This window comes from Myotis yumanensis, unplaced genomic scaffold, assembly GCF_028538775.1.
Source record: "Myotis yumanensis isolate MYYU_CA2020_CCGP unplaced genomic scaffold, mMyoYum1.0.hap1 SCAF_17, whole genome shotgun sequence".
In the NCBI taxonomy this organism is placed as follows: Eukaryota; Metazoa; Chordata; class Mammalia; order Chiroptera; family Vespertilionidae; genus Myotis; species Myotis yumanensis.
In genome coordinates this window covers 14,598,366-14,620,399 of record NW_027223768.1, presented here as the reverse complement: position 1 = coordinate 14,620,399, position 22,034 = coordinate 14,598,366, and the positions used below count along the sequence as shown (strand labels likewise).

General features: G+C 50.4%; 1 protein-coding gene across 1 annotated transcript; it reads left to right on the top strand.

Moving 5' to 3' along the window:
* The first annotated feature begins 1,789 nt into the window (after positions 1–1,789).
* On the top strand, positions 1,790–21,896 carry SHE (Src homology 2 domain containing E). Its single transcript, XM_070396925.1, has 6 exons — positions 1,790–2,547; positions 4,640–4,766; positions 14,206–14,511; positions 16,737–16,893; positions 17,350–17,469; positions 18,767–21,896. Exons 1-6 carry the CDS (start codon positions 1,942–1,944, stop codon positions 18,951–18,953), a joined length of 1,503 nt encoding a protein of 500 aa, XP_070253026.1. The 5' UTR covers positions 1,790–1,941; the 3' UTR covers positions 18,954–21,896.
* The last annotated feature ends 138 nt before the right edge of the window (positions 21,897–22,034 follow it).

Sequence of the window (22,034 nt, the reverse complement as noted above, 5' to 3'; positions counted from 1 at the left end):
CACTCCGGGGTATCTACTCAAGAGAAATTAAAACACATGTCCACACAAAGACTTGTTCACAAATGCTCGCAGCAGCCTTGGTGGGAACATAGCTTCAAAGTGTGAACAACCCAAAGGTCCAACAACTGAAGTATGAATGAATCAATCAGATGTGGCATATCCATGCAATGGAATATTATTCAGCAACACAGAAGGAATGAAGTATTGATAAATGCTACCACATAGATGAGCCTCAAAAACGTGATGCTAACGGAAATAATCCAGACACAAAGACCACATGTTGCATGATTCCACTTACATGCAAAGTCCAAAGTAGACAAATCTGTAGAGTTAGAAAGCAGATTAGCGGCTGCCTGGGGTGGGAAGGAGGAGATGGGGACGAGCTGTAACTGCTAAGGACCACAAGGCTGCCTTCTGAGGTGAGGCGATGCTCTAAAATTAGAAGCGATGGTGGCTGTACTGTAAATATATTAAATATTTTAATTGCACACTTAAACCGTGAATTTTATGATGTGCAAGTTATATCTCAATAACACTTTTTTTTAAGTCAAGAAACATTTTCCAAACTGGCTGGTGTAAGCAAGCAAAATCACTCAGTCCCCGTGGCTTGCAGTGAGGATTTGAAACATATCGTATGAGCCTCTGTGGCACGTTTAGTTTTTTTAAGCTAAAAAAGTGTAATATTGCTTCCAAAAGCAGGGGGTGGCAGAGGCCTCTTTTAACGGAGTGTCCCACAGTTCCGAGCAAAACGCTGCCCACCTGCACAGCTTCAGTGCCGCTGTCCGCTCCCCCCACCCCCCACCATTCCCACCAAAACTCTCGGCAGGCGCCCCTTCCGTAACAGTGCACCCCGCCACCTGGAGTGGGAACGGGGGTGCGAGTCCCGCAGCTGCCTCCCACCGCCCGGGTCCCCACCACTCCTCACCCTGCAGCCCGGGGCCTGGAGCCAACGAGCCGTGCCTCTCCCGGGCCCGGCGCGGCCAGCCCACAGCCCCGACGCCGACCCTCGGCGCCTAATCGCTGCGCGCCCCACCTCCTCCAAGACCCGCGGGGCGCAGGGCGGGGGCTCCTCCCGCCACCAATCCCGGGGCGGCGGCGGGCGGCGGCCGGGGCGGCGGGAAGAGCCGGTCCTCGAGGCGCCGGGTGGTGCTCGGGGTGGTAACCGCAGGAGCCCCTGCGCTGGAGCGAGCGAGCGCTGCCGGCAGCCCCCCCACATACACCCCCCCAAAATAACGTTCCCGGGGGGAGTGGAGGGAGCGGACCGGCTCGCCGGGCTCCCTGGGGAGAGGTGGGGCTGCTTTCGGGGTGACGGAAGCACGTGGCGCACGCGGAGCGCATTTGCAGGCAGCGCCCGGCCGAGCCCCGCTGGGCGCAGACGTGGGGGCGCTCCAAGCCCCGAGCGCGGCCGGCCCGCACGTGCAGCGGCGGCCACTTCCTCCCGAACGCGCTCCCCCGGACCCGCCCCCGCAGGAGCTTCGACCCCCCGGCCCCCGGATCTGGGCGGGAGGCGGCGGGCTGGGTGGCGCCACCGCGGAGGGGAGGGGCGCGGAGGGGGCGGGCGGCCCACCGTCGGTCCGCCGTCCGTCGCGGCGCCGGGACACTCCCGCCACCTCCGCTCGGTGCCCCCTCGTCCCCGGGAGTGTGGGCTTCCGTGGGCCGGACCTCGCCCCCTCCGGCGGAAAACGCAGGGGGAGCCCCCGGCGCCCGCGCCTCCGGACAGCCGCGGGGTCCCCGGGCCGCGCCGGCGCTGAAGACGAGCCCGGGCGGAGCCCCGTGCGTCGTGCCTGTCGCCGTCCGTGTCCGGAGCCGCGGCCCGCGCCCGCCCGCTCGGCGCCCCGGGCCGGAGGGGCCCCACCCTGCCGGGCGTGAGCGACCGCGGGCCGGGAGCGCGCGGAGCAGCCGTCGCAGGGCCTCCCGCGGCTCCGGCCTCCGCCCCGGGGAATGCGGTGGCCCCCGGCGCCTGCAGCCTCCCCGTGTCTGCGCTCGGCCTGCTCGCTCACCTGCTCCGCGGCCACGACGCTCCTGCGCCGCGCCGGCCAGGCCCCCCTCATGGCGGCCAAGTGGTTCAAGGAGTTCCCCCTGAACCTGAAGACCGTGTCGGAGCGGGCCAAGCCCGGCGGCGGCGGCGGCAAACCCCGCAAGAACTCCGAGGCGGGCGGCGCGGTCCCCACGGCGGGCAAGGGCCGCAAGAACTCGGTGGCCGAGCTGGGGGGCGGCAGGGTCGGCCTGGCACCCCCCAAGGACAGCCGGCTGTCCCGCGAGAGCCTGCAGGGGCTGATCCAGGCCGCCGCGGGCAAGAGCCGCAAGAACTCCCGGACCACCGACGAGGAGCCGCACCGGGGCGCGGCCAAGAGCTCGGGCTGCAGCACCTACATCAACAGGCTCATCAAGGTGGACACTCAGGAGAAGAATGGGAAGAGCAGCTACCCCAGTAGCAGCAGCAGCAGCAGTAGCAGCAGCAGCAGCAGCTCTTCCTCCGCGTCCTCATCCCCTTCCTCCCTGGGCCCCGAGCTGGACAAGGGCAAGATTATTAAGCAGCAAGACACGGTAGGAATCCAGTCGCCCCTGGGCCACCTCTCCCCGTGGGAGAGGACAGCGACCCTGCGAACCCCTAGATAGAGTTCCTTCTGCTTCAGAGACGGGAAGGATGTGTTTCCCCCTCTAGCATTTGGTGACTTCTAGGTGACCCTTCTAAACCATTCGTTTTTTCATCTTGGGGGAAAAAAATCCTCATTCTAGGGATGGGGAACGTTGCAGAAATGTGCCCTGCGTTTAATTTTGTTAGCAGCGTAGATGAGGAATGGGATGAAACGTTCCTGCTTTGTTCAGTTTGGCCCCCTTATAGGTGGTGGTCTATTTTTAATTTTGGAATCCAGGGAGGGTTGCAAAGCTAGACTGTGTCTAGCTTTAATTCCTCTTGAGCATAAGGAATGGTGACCTCCAAACTTGTAAGCATGGTTTTCAAAGGTCCAGAGAGGGGTTGGCCAGCCCAGCCCAGCCCACCTCCCAGATTGGAAGCCCCACCTCAGAAAGGGTTTCTCCAAGCTTACCAGCTCCCCAAGCTTACAGCCTTTTCATTCAGCCCATGACCATTGGCTGTGCAGCAGCCAGAGAGGAGAAGGGGCACAGGGCTCTGCAGGGGGCTAGAGAGAATGGAACAAAGAACACTCTCCAGGAAATGACAGATGCGGGGAACTAGTAAAGAGACTCACTCCGTTTTTACAGAGATGAGTTGGGTGTTTGTTTTAAATTCACTCTTCTGTGTGATGGGGAGAGAGAGGAGCTCACAGGGCCTTTCGGACTCCAGCCCGGATGATCGCTTTCTGTCGTGGGAACTTAAATTTTCTCTGGCCCCGGCTTCCAACATGCTGCCCACCTGAATGGAGTCAGGAGCCGGAGGAGCAGACCACACATGTCTGCCTTGGGTCCTTCCATCCATTCCTCCGTTCATTCTTTGCACAAGTATTTGCAGCGTGCCTACCTTGCGCCAGGCACGGGACTGCCAAGCCCCAGCTGGTCCGAATAGGAGTGGTCTACCTGACTGACTAGATCGGATGCACCTTGCAGCCCTGGGCTGCATGTCACACTTCCTGTTCCTCGCTGTGCTTCAGGGATGTAGTTCACATGGTGGGCAGTCAGAAGAATACAGTCAGGGAGGGAGTGGTTAATCCGAGTCCCCAGCAGCCGTTGCCTGGGTGTTTTCGTGGTCATCACTTCTAGATGTCGGAGTTTCTTAGGCCGTCTCCTCCCAAGTGGAGGGCTCCTACGCAGGCGTCCTCTCTTCCTCACTTCTCGCTGTGTATCTCCGTTCTTCCCGCCAGCTCCAGTGGTCCTTCTCCGTGAACTCTTTGGAGAACGTAATCAAAGATTGTGGAGCAGGCTTCTTCCCCGGGAAGGGGCTTCTTGCTTGACCTCCCACGTTGTCTGTCACACAGCTGCTGCAGAGCAGAACTATTGCACACACACCACCTTTGCAGGCCCCTTGGTATTTTCAGAAGAGTAGGTGCTTTCTGACACAAACGCTGGTCAAAACTCTATCTGATTGTAGCCTCTGAGAACAAGTCTGCCTGTGAATTATTGAACCTAGAACGCCCACAAGGGTGTTTAGTTCTGACCTATTTCTTATTATAAAGCCTGTCCCTTTAGAGCTGTTACAAATTCCTTGAAAGACAAGAAGCAGGTCTTGGTCTTATTTTGATTCCCTAGCCAGTGCTCGCGGACTTGCAGCAGTGCCTGGGTGATTGACTGACTGACCATGATTTGCTCATTCTGCTGGCATTAAACAGACCAGATCATGGGGAAGGTGGTAGACCAGCATTTTTTTTTATGCTCTATAGACCCCACCCTTGCCACCCTTTAACCCAGCAAATAAATGCTCTATTGCTTAGGGAAAGAAAAGGAGGTGAAAAGAGTCGTGGGCATCAGCGGAGTTTAGATGAATTGCTGACAACCAGTTATACTACAAAAAAATCAGATGTTTGTGCAGCTCGGTGGATAACAGGATCAAGTGCAAAAGCTACCCAGAACTAGAGATGTTGATGTCTTTTCAGATCAGCAGGTTGTCAGTAGACACTTTGCTGCCACTGCCATTCTGGGATATGATAATCCTTAGCGGCTCTCCTCTCTGCTTCTTTAACAGGTCATCATTTTAGAAGACTACGCTGACCCGTATGATGCCAAACGGACAAAAGGTCAGCGGGATGCCGAGAGGGTAGGCGAGAACGACGGCTACATGGAACCCTATGACGCTCAGCAGATGATAACAGGTCCGTAACCGGGAGTGGCTCAGTGGGGGCAGACCTCTCACACTCGCTTGGAGTGTGTACAATAGTAACCACACTCTCTGGTTAGGGAAGAGGAATGAAACCGTTTAACCAGGTCATGCTGAGTGGGAGGAACAGAAATTAGACTCAAAACTAAAGTCAAGCCCTGGCCGGTGTGGCTCAGTTGTCGGTGTCGGTCCATGCGCCCGAGGGTTCGATTCCCGGTCAAGGCACATACCTGGACGGTGGCTCTGCTCCTGCCCCCAGATGGGGCTGCCTGCAGGAGGCAGCCAGTAGATGTGGCTCTCTCACATCCACGCTTCTCTCTCTTCCCCTCCCCCACTCTACCCCCTCTCCCTCCCTCCCACTCTCTCAGCAAAAGCAATGGGAAAAATACCCTCAGGTGAGGTTTAACAACAACAAAAACACGAAAGTCACATATCTAGTTAACTTCCTGTATAGTTTGCATCCTTCCGTTTTAGAATTTAAGGGGTCTTTAAAGTTTTTCTAATCCTGTGTCAAATGACACTCTTTCATAGTGAGTTTGCAGATCTGCTCAGAATGTGATCTTCAGTGTTAAGATTGACCACTTTCAGAGCTCTAACATCTATCTTGGGAGTCATAAATCTGCACCAAGAGACGAATACATACCTAACGGGTTTTAAGTTGTCAAAAGGTACAAAGTGACGGTGTCCTCCGTATTACAGAACATTGGTTTCTCCACAAGCTCTCCAACATTGGAGCAAAATGCTTAATAACTAAGGAATGATTCCCAGTCACTGGCATGAGCCACGCCATTCAAGGCAAGCCCCCCTAAAACCAGTTGACAACCTTGTAACTTCTCAAGTTGGAACCATTCCAACTTAACGAGCTGAGCAATCCAATCCCCCTGTCACTTTTGGTATCAAACTTTTCCCTTTTATTCACAAATCCCTTAAACTGGTATAAACAGTACTTTCAAAAGATATATTTACTAATGATTTCGTTTTACTTGTGAACTTTAGAGTAAGTTATTTACCCGCCTAATCTCCCTTCCACACGCTTTAATCCGTAATGAGAAATGAAGTTTCCGAGCGCAGACTCCAAGGAGCCTGGTTTGAGTGTCGTGCGTTTGGTGCCTGAATAGCTGGTCACGCAGGAGACGGTCTCTTCTGTGTAAAAGCAGATTGAGAAGCTGTCCAACTCAGGCTCCACAAGCAAAGCCTGGGAGGAGTTGAGCAGAGAGAGGGTAATGAACCGAGACCCGCTGGGGGCAGAAGTGGGGGTGCTCTCAGCTCCCCCTGGAAGGGTCAAGACAGGCTCCCAAATGCAAACGAGCTGCCACAGGAAGGCACTGCTGTTTCCTGCGCTCTGCTTGCAGAGATAAGGCCGGGGCTGGGGAGGGTGTACCCCGGCCAGGCTGTGACCCTGAAGGTCACTGGACTGTGACCTCTAATGAAATCTGTGAATGAAAGGAAGTGAAAACGAAGTTAGTCAGAGTTTTAAAAAATATCGGAGGCTTGAGAGAAATAGGGGAAAAGATTTACTTTCACATGAAATTGAGGAAAAAGATAGCCTAAGAAAAAATGTTTCCTTTTTATTCACCTTCCTTTGTCTTTTGGGTTTTACTTCTTTCTCTTTGACTGGAATAAGCAGTTTATCTATTCTAGCCCTGCTGTTTACTCGTGGGGCCACACTGATCATAGGGAAAGTGCTGTGCTTTTTAAAAATGAGCATATCTTTTGTTCTCCATATAATCCCCACAAAACTCCAGTACCAGCCCCTTGATGCAGGATCAAGGAGATTCTGACTTGCCTAAGCTCCCAAGACTGTAAGTGACAGAGCAGAAATTCGAACTCAGATCTTCCCACTCCAGATGGGGTCGTCTGCTCCCTATACCAGGTTGCCCCAAGAAATAGGAAGTGCTGCACGCAAAAGCACTTTAACCGTATTCATCAGTAAGGCATCTTTCCATTCACTCACAGAGAGGGTTATAGTGAAAAGTCAGAGTTGTCCAACGTGAATAAATGTAATAATAATAATAGCTAGCATTAAATATGTAAGCGTTTGTCAATTCCAGGCTCGTGTGTTAAGTCGTTTATGTGAATGAGTTCACTTAGGAATGGGAAATTAATATATTCAGTTGGAGACTAAATTCAAATCTATCAAAAATTTAAATTACTTTTAAAAATTATTCGACCTTTTCTGTGCTTTTTCAAAAATATATATTGATGAATGTTAAAGTTTCTTCACTTAAAACATATATCAAAAAGCACTTTCTCAGTCAGTGTAGAGAGTATACCTCTTATTCTACCCGCAGGTTACACAGCTGGGCAGAATAACAGGAAGTGAGTTTATCGGAAGCCGGGAATAAAAGATTTGCTGCCTGGTGTTTTTTTTTTAAAAAAAAACCTTTTACCTTTTTTGTTCAGTTTGTTCCTTGTGTGATTTGTTGTCAAGTCCAAGTTCAGAAATGTCCCATATTTCTTGGGGGACGTTAGGGATTTCTTTTTAGTTTGTTTCCGCATTTCGGTAGCAGAAGGAGATAATACTAATGAATGGTTTCACTGCGGAGCTCCCAACCTCTGACCTGCCTTTTTAATGACTGTGAAGTGGGAACAGCATGTCTGATTTTAACAGTATCTTGGGTGTATAGAACACTGCTCCTGATGTTATGTTATAACAGCCAACCAATATTTCTTTACCGTGTGCCAGGCCCCGTGCTGGGATCTGGGCATACAGGGAACAAGACCCACTGACCCTTGTCCTTGCGGACCTCACAGCCCCAGGGGCTGACAGACCTAACACCAATGCAGAAGAAAACATGTCATTGAAAAGTGGTTAGCCGAAACCGGTTTGGCTCAGTGGATAGAGCGTCGGCCTGTGGACTGAAAGGTCCCAGGTTCGATTCCGGCCAAGGGCATGTACCTGGGTTGCGGGCACATCCCCAGTAGGAGATGTGCAGGAGGCAGCTGGTCGATGTTTCTTTCTCATCCATGTTTCTAACTCTCTATCTCTCTCCCTTCCTCTCTGTAAAAAATCAATAAAATATATTTTAAAAAAAAAAGAAAAGTGGTGAGTGCCAGGAGGCGGAGAATGAGAATCATCATCTGCCTCAGGGAACAGAGGAAGAAACAAATTAAGAGGCATTAGTACTTTTCCTGAGGCCAAATCCCTGGGCCCAGGCTCCCTGGATCCCTGCCAAGACTTTGCTCTTATAACTTTTAAAGGCTAAGGCTGTATCAATCTATGAATAAATTCTTGCTTATATTTATTCAGAGGATTGCTCATAAAAAGTTATGACTATGCATACGAGGCAATAATAGTACAAACTTCTTCGTTGTGCTGCTAAATTAGCAGAATCGTTGCAGCTAAATATTTAGTAGAAGTATTCTATATCGTTTAGCATTATGGGATTTAGCCACCAAATTAAAACATCAGCATTAAAAGGGTCTTTACAGGCTCCCTAAGACAGCCGTCATTCAGTGTCAAAAGTCCTTCCACAGCCCTGGCCGGTTGCACAGTGGTTAGAGCGTCAGCCGTGGACCTAAGGGTCTCGGGTTCTATTCCTGGTCAAGGGTGTGTACTTCAGTAGCAGGCTCGATCATGCCCCATGGGAGCGCATGTGGGAGGCAACCAATCGATGTGTCTCTCTCACATGATGTTTCTTTCTCTCTCTCTCTCTCTCTCTCTCTCTCTCTACCCGCCTCCTCACTCCCCGCCACTCTCTTTAAAAAAAAAAAAAAAAATCAATGGAAAAACTATCCTCAGGGGAGGATTTAAAAAAACATTCCTGCCCTAACCGGTTTGGCTCAGTGGATAGAGCGTCAGCCTGCGGACTCAAGGGTCCCATGTTCGATTCCGGTCAAGGGCATGTACCTTGGTTGAGGGCACATCCGCAGTAGGGAGTGTGCCGGAGGCAGCTGATCGATGTTTCTCTCTCATCGATGTTTCTATCCCTCTCCCTTCCTCTCTGTAAAAAATAAAAATAAAAAAGCATTCCTTCCGCAGCTGGTATCATACAAGTTGAGTGCTTGCTAGGTGCCAAGCTTGCTGAATTGCCTCACTAAATCCTACCACCCTAAGAAGTGGGTGTTAGAAGTCTCTGTGTTACGGTTGAGGAAACCAAGGTTCAAAAAGATTCGATAACTTGTCCAAATTATGCAGCGTCAGAGCAGAGTCCCCGGGTCACTCAGCAACCATTGGCTTTCGTTACAGAGCTGCAGTCGCAGGTGGTTTAAAATGTGTATTTTCGCCTCCAAATGGTTTTATTGGTTTGTTTAAATAGTGAAATCTAAAGGAGAATCTCATTGTTCAGGTCTCCATTTAAAAATTTAACCATAATGAAAAATGTGTAAATAGAAGACTGTTTTTTATTTATATAATTTGTCTCTACTTTCCTTGTTAAACTTAAATTTCAGGGCTTCTGAGTTACATCTGCTTTTGTTCAGAAAACGTTAAAGTAATTTTAAATCAAAAGCTCGAGCACTGATAAAAGATGTAAGTAAAAAGGTTACCTGACAGCCCTGGCCAGTGTGGCTCAGTTGGTTGGCGTGTCATCCGGTGTCAGGCTCGATTTCGTGCGGGAGGGAACCCTTTTTCTGATTCTATGAGGAAATAAGAGCTTTATGAGGCTCTAAGCTTAGGCTGGCACAGGCTAAATTATGAATTGGGGGAAAAGGTGCATTATAGAAATCATAGCTCATGTTTTACATGAGATCTTTGGGGCTTAAAGTAAGGAATGATAGAGAAAGCTCTGGAGTCAGTGCCAAATGGCTCCCCGTTGACTGCTGCACAGCCTCAGTTTACCCACACGTGAAAATGGGATAACACTTCTCTCACTCCATTGTGAGCTTCACTGAGATACCGGGTAGAACAGGCTAGTGCATGCATACACAATGAATACAGCCATCCTTTAGACACTCCAGAGCAGCGGTTCTCAACCTGTGGGTCGCGACCCCTTTGGCGGTCGAACGACCCTTTCACAGGGGTCGCCTAAGACCATCCTGCATATCAGATATTCACGTGACGATTCATCACAGGAGCAACATGACAGATATGAAGTAGCAACGAAAATAATGTTACGGTTGGGTCACCACATGAGGAACGGTATTTAAAGGGCCAGAAGGTTGAGAACCACTGCTCCAGAGGATTCCATTTTCAAAGAGAATTCCGGACAATTGGAGGAATAACACGTCCCGACTACAATTAACTTAGTAAAAGGAAGTCTTCGTCGCCTGCTATGCTTTTAAATATAAGTGGCCTACTTCTGTAGAGCCAGCGTTGGGAAGGGAAGATGTCAGCCCACATTCTGTTCCACGCCACCTTGGGAGCTGGTGCAGGTCAGGCCTGGGTTTCAGCTGCAGATGGGTGTTTATCTGCCGCCCGTTGGCCGCATTCTGTTGTCTGCCATGTAAATGGCCTCTATCGGCAAAGCCAGGGCGTAGCTTCCTCTTGCCGTTTCCTCCTTCTCAGGCTCGTTTCCTCTCGGAGCCAGCTCTGCACGTCAGGGGCTATTCTCCCTGCAGGAAGGGTCGGCTTGCAGCCCCGCGATTGTTTCTGTTTCTATGGCGCCTCTGGCTGGGGGCAGCCAGGTGTTGGAAGGGACTGGAAGGTTACTCCCCTGGAGGGGGCGGAGGGGCCCTGTGCTCAAGCCCTCCTTTTTCCCCCCTTAATTAAACATTGTTTGAAAAGATGGTACTACTTTGCAGATTTTGCCCAATCCCAGGACCATCTCGGGAAGGAACATTCCCCGGTTGTCTGCTTGCCAGTGTTTTTCCCAGAGCTCTGTGCACACAGGCTGCCTGAAATAGAAGTGCAAGGACCGCGTCTCAAAAGTGAAGACGCAGACATGTGTGATAACAACTCGGCGTTCTAATCGCTGTGCGTCGCTTTCACACAAATGTATTGACATTTTCTTAGGCGTATGACGTCGGTCTGAAGGTTGGAATCAACTCTTTTTCCATTTATCTCAACTGGGACAGAATTGAGGCACGAGCCTTGGGAAAGGTTACCCCAGCTGGTGCCAGACTAAATGAGGGCAAACAGGTTCACATCAGAAACTTTAAAATTCTAAATCCATCCTAGGCATTCCTTTGTGTTTTCTCTTTTCTTTAAAAAAAAAAAACTTCAGCCTTATCTTAATTGAACCGAGAGCAGAGTGTGTTTTTGTTTCTTATTTTCCATAACTCCATCTAGAATAAGCTACGAAGAAAAAAAGCTGTGGGATTAAAAGTCAAGAGGCTTGGACTGGAGATGCAGGAGACCTCAGACAACCCCAGGCCCCTTCCTGGCCTGGGGGTGGGGACAGTCGAGCTCGCCTGTTCTGGTCTGGAGGCTTTCGATACGGGAGAACCCTGCTCTTTGGGGCTAGCCATGGCACAGAGCGCTGGAGAGCAGGAAAACAGAGGGACCGGGGGACCAGGAGGTGTGGGAGTGCTGCTCAGGCTGAGCCTCTCGTTAGAATCACCTGGGGGGGGGGGGGGCTTTTGCACCTCTAACTCCCAGGTCAGACCCCAGACCGATGGAATCAGGTCCTCTGCTGAGGGGACCCAGGCCTCAGTGGGTGTGAAAACTCCCAGGTGATTCCAGTGAACTGCAGGCAGGGACCCCTATCCAACAGAATTATAACCTCACCCTATGAATAAATGTTGACCTTTCTAATTTAGAGTCCTGATATGAGTAACTTTTCCCTTGAACGTTTCATCTGTTGTCCTTTCCTTGTTAAAGAAGTCGTTCCTGGTGCCTGGCCGGCGTGGCTCGGTGGTTGAGCATTGACCTATGAACCAGAAGGTCCGGGTTCGATTCCCAGTCAGGGCACATGACCAGGTTGCAGGCTTGACCCCCCCAGTGGGGGTTGTGCAGGAGGCAGCCCATGGATGATTCTCATCACTGATGTTTCTATCTCTCTCTCTCCCTTCCTCTCTGAAATCAATCAAAAGAAGAAATCTTTCCTCGCTGGTAGAGTCAATGATGCATCTCCATAGAGTGTCACTATGCCCATTCTCCTTTGCTCCTATGGCCTTGCAGTCTTGTGACCCTCTTCCTCCTCACATGACCACTCCTCCTCAGTCTTCTCTGCTGGCACCTCGTCTTCCATTCACCCTTCACTGAAGAAGTCCCAGATCCTTCCGTGAATCCTCTTTTCAACCCACTTCCTTTCCTCTGGTGATTGCTTCCATTCTCCCAGGACTAACAACAGTCCATTTGTGAGTACCTCCGTGACGCATAACTCTGACCTCCATCTCTCTGCTGAACTCCGGATCCATATTGTCACCTTTTTGAAGAAGTTCTAGAGCTCCTTCCTCTCTGTCTCTCCTCCCATCCATCCGATTATTATTTAGCACAACTGGGTGTCCTACAAAAATCAACAGGACGGTGGTGGTCTCCGCCCTGGCAGTCGCCACCAAATTGGAAATACAGACACAAGAACAAACCAATGCATACAGTGGGAGAAGTGCAAGGTGAGAGTGGATTGGCCAAGTGACGGCACCTGGGAGAGGTGGGGAGTTGGAGGGGGAGGTGCTAGGTTAGATTTCAAAGGATGGAAGACCACCCTGGACACTAGTGGGCATAAGGCAGTGTGGTGCTCATGGAATTTCACAAGTTCCATTTGGTTGGAACAAAGAATCGGGTTGCAGAGGGATGGGGCAGGGTGGTGGTGAGCAAAGAAGCTGGAGAGGGAGACCGTGACCTGGTCCCAGAGGGCCTCCCATGCCGTGCTGAGCAGTTTGTACCTTATAAGTGGACCAGTGAGAGCTAAGGGGGTGTTGAGTGATGAGATGAGATGTTTGTGTTTAGAAAGGTCCTCCTTGACCATGACCAAGTGGACAGATTGAAAGCTTCCTTGCCCTAACCGGTTTGGCTCAGTGGATAGAGCGTCGGCCTGCAGACTGAAAGGTCCCAGGTTCGATTCCGGTCAAGGGCATGAACCTTGGTTGTGGGCACATCCCCAGTGGGGGGTGTGCAGGAGGCAGCTGATCAATGTTCCTTTCTCATCGATGTTTCTAACTATCTCTCTCCCTTCCTCTCTGTGAAAAATCAGTAAAATATATTTTTTTTTAAAAAAAGAAAGCTTCCTTGATGGGCATTTAGAAGAACCACCTACTGCTTCTGTTGGCCTACATCCCAACTCTGGTTGTCCAGACCTTAGACAGTAACTCTACCTGCCAAGGCCTCTGGGCTCCACTCTGGGCCGTCACCAGATACTGCCGATTCCTCCCCTCGGTGGCTGGCCGGTTAGCTGGCGGCTGATTGATTTGCATCAGGTTTTTGCATCCATTTCTTACCTGATCGCTCCTTCCCAGTCTTCGTTGTCGAAGTCCAGACCATACCGTTCTGGCTTATTCCATCCTGTACAGTGTGTTGGCGCTACCTCCCAACAAAACAGAAATGTAACTGTTACTACTTGTTTTTTAAAAAAACAAAACACAAAAATGTGGAACCATTTTTCATTGCATCCTGGCCTTTCTACACTTTGGTGCCCGGGCCTGCTTACTCTTCTGGCTGCTTCTCCCACTACCTCTCTCCTCTCCTGGCCTCTGTCCTTTGAACTCATCTCTCAACTCCCCTTTCTGGGAACGAGCCCTTTCTGGTTCCCACCGCCATATCTTCACTCCTGCAGCTTCCTCCACTGGAAATGACCTTCTCTATCAGAGTCAGCTCACCTTCCATTTCTCTTCTACTTGGAGTCCATCCAAGTGCCGAGGTGAAGAGTATGGCTCCTGGAGCCCAACTTCCTGTTTTGGAACCCAGGCTCTGCCACTTAAAATGGTTTGGGCAGTTTCCTTAAGCTCTCCGTGCTTCGGTTTTCTCTTCTGTGATGTTGGGGGGCTGACAGTCCCCATCTCACAGGGCGGCTAGGAAAATGAGAATGGGATTGGAATAGTGCTGAACGCATAGCACACGATCGATCAATGTTAGCTGTTTGATCATTGTTTTTGTTTTTCCCCGTGACACCTCTTTTACTTTTATTTATCCTGCAATTGTTAGCCTGTTAACGTGTCATTTGTGAATGTGTCCGGCTTCCCCCATTATAGTTTAAACCACCTACAAGTCAAGACTATGTCTACTGCCCAATGCTTTGAATATAGTAAACACTTCGCTGATCTTTATTAAAATGCTTTGACCTCCTGACAACAAGTAAAAACGCTGCAGGTAAATTGTACTCGGAGCCAACACGGGGTCAGGAACATGTGAGCAGGTTGCCCCGGGGCCACGTCTGTCCTCCCAGACTGCAGGTGGCCCCCAGCGCACACCTGTCTTCAGACGCGACCCCTGATCCGGTGACCTGGTCCCATGATCTGGCTCGGCTCCTCCCTGCAGCCCTTAGGAGCAGTGCTGGCGGCCTCTGCCCCCTCGACCACACCGACAGCCCAGCCGAAGGGGAAAGGCAACTCGGTTAATTTCCAGGCTTCCACGGCACTCCTCTCTCAAGGTGTTGTGTGCGCTGCGTGTTTTTCAGAAATCAGACGCCGAGGATCCAAAGATCCCCTGGTGAAGGCCCTGCAGCTGCTCGACAGCCCCTGTGAGCCGGGGGAGCCGGGCGTGAAGCCGGAGGCGCTGGCCCGGAGACGGAGCTCCAAGGACCTGCTGGGGAAGCCGCCGCAGCTGTACGACACGCCCTACGAGCCGGCCGACGGGGGTCCCGAACGGAAGGCGCGGCCCCCCGACGCCCATGGCCGCCTGCCGCAGGACGACGAGAGGCCGGCAGCTGAGTACGAGCAGCCCTGGGAGTGGAAGAAGGAACAGATCGTGCGGGCGCTGTCAGGTGAGGGCGCTGTCAGGCGGGGGCGCTGTCAGGTGAGGGCGCTGTCAGGCGGGAGCGCTGTCAGGTGGGGGCGCTGTCAAGTGAGGGTGCTGTCAGGTGGGGGCGCTGTCAGGTGAGGGCGCTGTCAGGTGAGGGCGCTGTCAGGTGAGGGTGCTGTCAGGCGGGGGCGCTGTCAGGCGGGGGCGCTGTCAGGTGAGGGGGCGCATCCCTGCGCTCTTTGCTGCCCTGCTGGGAAAGCTGCGCCCACTGGGCAAATGGCATGTTTTTTACTTCCTCAATTGCAAGTCTCTTTTTTAAAAAAAAAATATATTTTATTGATATTTTACAGAGAGGAAGGGAGAGAGATAGAGAGTTAGAAACATCAATGAGAGAACAACTCGATCAGCTGCCTCCTGCACACCCCCTACTGGGGATGTGCCCCCAACCAAGATACATGCCCCTGACCAGAATTGAACCTGGGACCTTTCAGTCCGCAGGCCAACGCTCTATCCACTGAGCCAAACTGGTCAGGGCACAAGTCTCTCTTTCTGAGGAATTTGGTGGAAAGAAGAATCGGGCCTGGTGGGAAGACCAGGACTGAAGAAGAGCCCTTACTATTGCAATTCTCCTTCATCCTTCTGGGCATTTTATTTTCCTCTCTCTTCCCAGTTGCACATCTCTTGGAACAGCCTTAAGTGACTATTGGAAAACCTTATCACCACTGAAGTGTTCTCCTTGGGAGCAGCTTTTCTCACTCTCCTTGGTGCTCCTCCTCACACCTGTTAGGGCAGGTGAATTACAGGTAGAGGAGGTTGGAAAGCGGGGTGAAGCTAGCTTATTTTCCCTCTCTTCTTGTCAAAATTCCTCCTAGAGCAGCAGTTCTCAACCTGTGGGTCTTGACCCCTTTGGCGGTCGAACGACCCTTGCACAGGGGTCGCCTAAGACCATCCTGCATATCAGATATTTACATTACGATTCATAACAGTAGCAACATGACAGTTATGAAGTAGCAACGAAAATAATTTTATGGTTGGGTCACAACATGAGGAACTGTATTTAAAGGGCCAGAAGGTTGAGAACCACTGTCCTAGAGGCATCAGTTCTTTAAATATGAATTTTTTAAATAACTTACAAGGAAGGTGATAGGTTGTCAGTAGTTATTAAAGGTAATTCACCCTCCTGCTTCTCTCGGGACACAGTTTTTCTACTTGGCTGACCACATAATTTCTTTTGCCTTTGATTTGTAAAGCTAGGGATGTCTTTTCCCTCCAACAGCCCGGGTTGCGGGCTTGATCCCAGTGTGGGGCATGCAGGAGGCAGGTAATCAGTGATTCTCTCTCATCATTGATGTTTCTATCTCCCTCTCCCTCTCCCTTCCTCTCTGAAATCAATAAAAACATATTTTTTTAAAAAGTGTAGTTAATGGCCCTGGCCAGCGTGGCTCAGTGGTTGGAGTGTCAATTGAATCTCAGGTTCAATTCCGGTCAAGGGCTCATACCTGCGTTGCAGGTTCAATCCCCCGCCCTGGTTAGGGCCTGTGCAGGAGGCAGCCATTCACTGTATCTCTCTCTCTCCCCCTCCCCTCCTTCCCACACTCCCCAAAAATCAAGGGGAAAAATATCCTGGCATGAGAATTAAAAAGGAAAGTGTAGTTAATGTAAAGGGTGAACACGGAAGGTAACACATTTGATAGCAAACCTTCAAGTCCGTTTGAGTTTTCCTTTCGTCTTGTTCACACATCTCTATTGGGCACCTGCTACGGTGCTAGGTGCTGCTCGTTTTCTCTCATTATCCTCTAGCCGGGCTACACGTCATGGCCTCTGTGAGGCACCATTCAGTAGTGACTCTGTTTCGCAATTGATTTTTCTTTTTGTTTTATTATTTCGTGGTAAAAGCTGTGCAGTTGATTTCGTGGAGGGATACAGACCCTTACAAGGAATCCTCCCCTGGAACTATGTGTAGTCTTTTCATCTAAATACACGACCACGGAAGAGTTTTTTCTAACGTTACATGCAGAACTATATTAAAGTGGTTTTCTTTCCTGATCTAAAACTGCTCCACGCCAATGAATGTCTCGCGGAGAAAGCAGCTGTCTGCTGTCTGCGTGCGGGTGTCCCGTATGGCCAGGTGTCCCAGGGCATTCGCTCGCCTCAGGGGGAGGGAGACCGATCAGGAGGGCTCGTTCTTTGAGGTCCACAGTGGGCCACCTCCGTGGCCTCTGATGCTAAATGGAGCCGTCCTTCCAGTTCAGTTTGAAGGCTCTGAGCGACCTTCCGCGAAGGAGGAGCCCGCAAGGCAGCACCACCGGCAGAAGAGCTGGACCCAGAAGATCTTGAAGCCGGCGCTGTCTGACCACGGCGAGGGGGAGCGCGTGGACCCGGCCCTGCCGCTGGAGAAGCAGCCGTGAGTCCCCTGCCCAGCCGTGTCCCCGGCAGTAGCCGGCAGCTCATTCATAGCCTGGGGGTGGAGGGAGCACACCGGCCCATTTTACATGGTTATTATGGCGCGTGAGTACCTGTCTGGGTGGGGCTCATTAATGAAAACCCACTTTCAAAGCCCAGGGCACTTGGAGGGAATGGAAAGTTACTGCATCCCGGGAGCCTGATTTTAAATTTCATTCTCCTGGATGGATGACGACACTGCCCTGGTCGCTCCCTCTCGTGTGATGGATGGGTTTTGTGATCCAGGCTTACCCAGAGCTGCATCGTGTCTGTTCTAAATGTGAGGCGGGATCTAGTCCAGGCTGTGGAGCTCCTGCCAGAAGGGCATTTCAAATAACGCTTTATGGAGTGAGGCCCTGCCTGGATTGCTGTTTTGACGCCCGTGGTGTCTCCCCCATACCCCCACCCCGTTTTTCAGTTGGTATCATGGTGCCATCACCCGTGCTGAGGCTGAGAGTCGGCTCCAACCCTGCAAAGAAGCTGGTTACCTGGTTCGAAATAGTGAGTCAGGGACCAGTAGGTACTCCATTGCACTAAAGTAAGTGTGGCAGCCTCATGGGCTCTCCCATTTGGATGGAGGGAGGGGGCAGGGGAGGGGGGTTGACCGTCTTTCCTATCATGGGTAGATGACCAGACAAAAAAAAGATATCATTTCAAGGTAGTCCCACAGGGGCATGTATTGCCACATAGTAAAATGCGTTTGCTTGGACAACAGAATATGAAATGCTCTAATTAGAATGCAAACGGGGTTGGCGGTGAATGCCTCGATATCTCTTACGATAATGAGGGTCCTATGTCGTAGTCATTGTCCGTTAGTCAGTGTGTACCGTACATCACCCAACCTAAAGCAGGTCCTCTCACCAGAGAAATACCTCCTGACAAAAAGAATACTGTCTGACAGGATAATTCGGTCATTTTTCTTTCGTTCCCTAGTGCTTTGGGACTTTAATAAATCAGATCCCTTGATTGTTCAAATGCCAAGTGCCGTTTTGATACCAGCTTCTTCTAGCGGAGAAGGAAACGCTGACTCGCTATTCCTCCCCTGGCTGGCTCTACACAGAACGTTCATTTTTGCCTGGTAGGCCTGGTGGAGCTGGAATCATGGAAATTCTCATTGCTCCGCGAGTTCAGTGGTGCTATATTGGAGGATCATTGTCAAGCACCCTAACAGCATTTCCTTCCTGCGGAAGCTGAGCCCCTGCAGCTGAAACAATCAGGCTGGAGGGGAAAGAGGCTGGGGCGGGAGGGTGTTGGAGCAATATGGCTCAGAAAACGGGATAGGCCACCAGATATACAATACCAGGAATAGCTTTGCTGTTCCTGAAACTGGTGCTCGCGGATTAGATCTTTGAGCCTTCAGTGCCAGCTGTCATTAGATACAGCCAGGAGCAGTCTTTCCAGATTGAGATGGGGGGGCGGCGGGGAGGAAACAGTTTGATTATTATTGTTATTGTTGTTGTTGTTGTTGATGTATTCTTTGGGGAGGAAAGAAGGAGGAAACCTTATACGTGTCCTTTTAGCCGTGATGAAGAATATGAGTTTAAACTTCACCTTAGTGGTCTCATACTTGGGCTTAAGCACACTAGTTTGGCAATTTGAGGACCAGGAGGGACTGGATGTTTGTTTGTTTGTTTTTGTCTGGTGCCTGATGACTTGTGTGCACTAAGGATAAACAACTCAAGGACACACGATTATTGAGGGCTGTGTTTGTTCATAACAATTCCGGGCATGGATGAGAACCTGTCCACCTGTGAATCTGACCGGGGTTATTTTCCGTGAGGAGGGGTCCCCTTGCTCGCTCATTCATGTCTCCTCCTTGATTTGTTTTGTTCCAGGACTAGTCAAGGATGTGTCCACATCATAGTGGCTCAGACCAAAGACAACAAGTACACACTGAACCAGACCAGCGCCGTCTTCGACAGCATCCCGGAAGTGGTACACTATTATTCCAATGAGAAGCTGCCTTTCAAGGGGGCAGAACACATGACCTTACTCTACCCCGTGCTCAACAAGCTGCACTAAGGTTCAGCCGCCACAAGCCCTGGCCGGGCCTCTCACACCTGAGAGGGCATCAGCACCCACCCAGCACCTCAGGGGACAAGGCTGGACTGCGCCACAATAATTGGTAGGAGGTGGGGGTCTCCATTGAGAAGTCAACACGTCTTTGGGCTTGAATCCATCTCATGACACTTGGTCACTGACCTGTCCCCTTTCTCCCTGCAAAGTAGTCCTACAACGAGAAATGGCTCATGCCAGGTGCCTCCCCTCTCTAGAGTGGGGTGTTCTATTTGGGTATGACCCTCAGCAAAGGTAAGTCAGGAGTCCAGGAATATTAAAGTTCTCCAGAAATTGTGCTAATTTTCACCTGGGTTACCTGGTCTCCAAACAAACCAATAAAAGTGCACTTAACTTTTACATAAAAATGATCGGGCGGAACAGGAGAGCAAATGCTATCAGACCCCTTTTGGACAAAAGGCTGAACAGAAAGAATAAGTGAATAGTGGACCTTAGGGAAAGCTGTCTTTCTCACGTGTCCTAGTTCAGCTTTGGAGTCCGTGAAATTTCCCAACTTTAGGGTCTGGCAAAGGATTATTTTGTTGGTCAGCCTGCTAAGAAAGTTTGTGCTTTCTTGATCTCTGAACTTTTTCGTCATTTTAACAAGTCAGTAACATAAGCATAAATAGGAAGGACAATTTAAAAAATCAGTACAGGCTTCTGGTCAAGGTGGCATCATAAATGAGTGCGGTACTTGCACCCTCCCACAACCACATCAAAATTACAACTAAACTACAGAACAACCTTCGCTCAGAACCTCCTGAAATCTAGATGAACGGAGGTTTTACAACTAAGAATATAGAGAAGATGCCCCATCGAGACTGGTAGGAGAAGCAGAGACACTGAATGGGCTGGTCTCACACCCACATGTGGGTAAAAATTGGGAGGGATACTTGACTGTGGAGGTCCGCACTGTGGAGTGAGAGGTCTTGCCCCACACCAGGTCCCCTAGCCCAAGGCTTCAGTGCCAGGAAGGGAAGTTCCCATTACTTCTGGTTGTAAAAACCAGCTGGGATTGCAACTGAGTGAGATGAAGGGCTTCTGGAGTCCCAGGCAGTTCCTGTTAAAGGGCCTGTGCATGGACGTACCCGGACTAGTCCCTCTGAGCTCCCATGCTAGGGCAGCAGCTCAAAAGGCACCAGGGACATAACGGGGAGGAACTGAATTGTCTGACATCAGGGTGAGGTCTGGAAGGGTGGCTTTCTACCAGATAGAAGTGTTGGCAGAAGCCATCATTCTTTTGCTGAGTCTTCCCCCACACAGAGCCTGCAGGCGGTGCCATATCTGAATCTCCATCAGCCTTGTTATCACTGTTTGCCCCACCCTGGTGATTCCCTGAGACCCACCTCACCCAACTTTCAGACCCACCCACGCTTTTCTATACAAATCGCCTGTCTTGGCTCAGGCTTCAGATTTTCCTAAAATCTCACAAATAAGCAGCATTTACTTACATCTAAGTATCCCCAGGCCAAGCACTAGTGGCAGTTGGTCTTGGTTCATAGCTTGGCCCCACCTGGGCCCTCCAAGCCCAGCACAAGTAACAGTCATCTGCAGATCAATGTGTCGCTCATACCCATGCCAGGAGGCCCCAGGCAGAACACAAGTGGCAGCTGGCCTTGGCCTGTACCTCCTGGAAGGCTCCAGAGCCATCGCACCTGGTGGACAGCTTCACACCAGGTCGAAGCACCACCCAACCACCTCCATAAGCAACACACTCAAGGGGTGGGCTCAGTGGGCACCAGATCCCTGCTGAAGTAAGTCCTGCTCTGTGGTGTAAGCCCCTACATCTGATCCCCCACCATGGTCACAGCCAGTTCTTGCAGCTGGTTGGCCTGAGGATAAATTCCTCCCCTTGCTGTACTAACAGCAATCAAGGCCCAATTGCAACAGGAGGGTGTACACAGTCCACAGTGGGGGAGGAGGGCACCACTGGGCCCTACAGGACACCTACTCTACACGGCCACTCTACCAAGCACAGGAGACGGAGCAGCTCCATCTAATACATAGAAACAAACACAAGGAGGCTGCCGAAAGGAGACCAAAAAACATCCCAAATGAACGGAACAGAACAAAACTCCAGAAAAACGCTAAACAAAATGGAGACAACAATCTGCTAGATGCAGAGTTCAAAACACTGGTTCTCAGGGTGCTCAGTGAACTCACCGAGATCTGCAACAGCATAAAAAAGGGCATGGAAACCGTAAAAAAAAACCAGTCACACATGAAGGATCCACTAGCTGAAATGACGACTACTTTACAGGGAATCAAGAGTAGAGTAGGTGAAGCCAAGAATCAAATCAACAATTTGGACTATACGGAAGCAAAAAAAGGAAAGAAAAAAGAAAAAAACAGCAACAAGAAAAAAGATTCCAAAATAATGAGGATAGTGTAAAGAGCCTCCGGGACAACTTCAAGTGTATCGACATTTGCATTGGGGGTGCCAAAGGGAAGAGAGAGAGAGCATTAAAAACCTATTTGAGAAAATAATGACAAAACTTGCCTAACTTGGTGAAGAAAATAGAAATACAAATCCGGGAAGTGCAGAGAGTCCCAAGCAGGATGAATCTAAAGAAACCCACACCAAACACCTCATAATTAAAATGCAAAAGGTTAAAAATAGAGACTTACAAGCAAGAAAAAAGCAGTTAACTACAAGGGAGCTTCCATAAGACCGTCGGCTGATTTTTCAACATAAACTTTGCAGGCCAGAAGGGAGTGGCAGGAAATATTCAGTGATGAAAAGCAAGGACAGACAACTAAGATCACTCTACCCAGCAAAGCTATCATTTAGAATCTTGTCTTGGCTTCCCAGACAAGAAAAAGCCAAAGGAGTTCATCACCCCACCAAACTAGTATTACATGGAATGTTGTTAAAGGATCTTGAGAAGGAAAAAAAAAAAAAAGATTAAACATATTAACAATAAAATGGCAATAATGTATATCTGTCAATAATTGAATCTAAAAATCAAAATGAACCAGCAGAATAGAAACAGACTCATAGGTAAAGAGAACATTTTGATGGTTGCCCAATGGGAGGGGGTTGAGGAG

Excerpts from the sequence above, each read along its gene's own strand:
- SHE (XM_070396925.1), top strand. The coding sequence starts at position 1,942 with ATGCGGTGGCCCCCGGCGCCTGCAGCCTCCCCGTGTCTGCGCTCGGCC. Across the intron at positions 4,767-14,205 it reads CGCTCAGCAGATGATAACAG|AAATCAGACGCCGAGGATCC; the intron begins GTCCGTAACCGG and ends CGTGTTTTTCAG. Across the intron at positions 16,894-17,349 it reads CTGCCGCTGGAGAAGCAGCC|TTGGTATCATGGTGCCATCA; the intron begins GTGAGTCCCCTG and ends CCCGTTTTTCAG.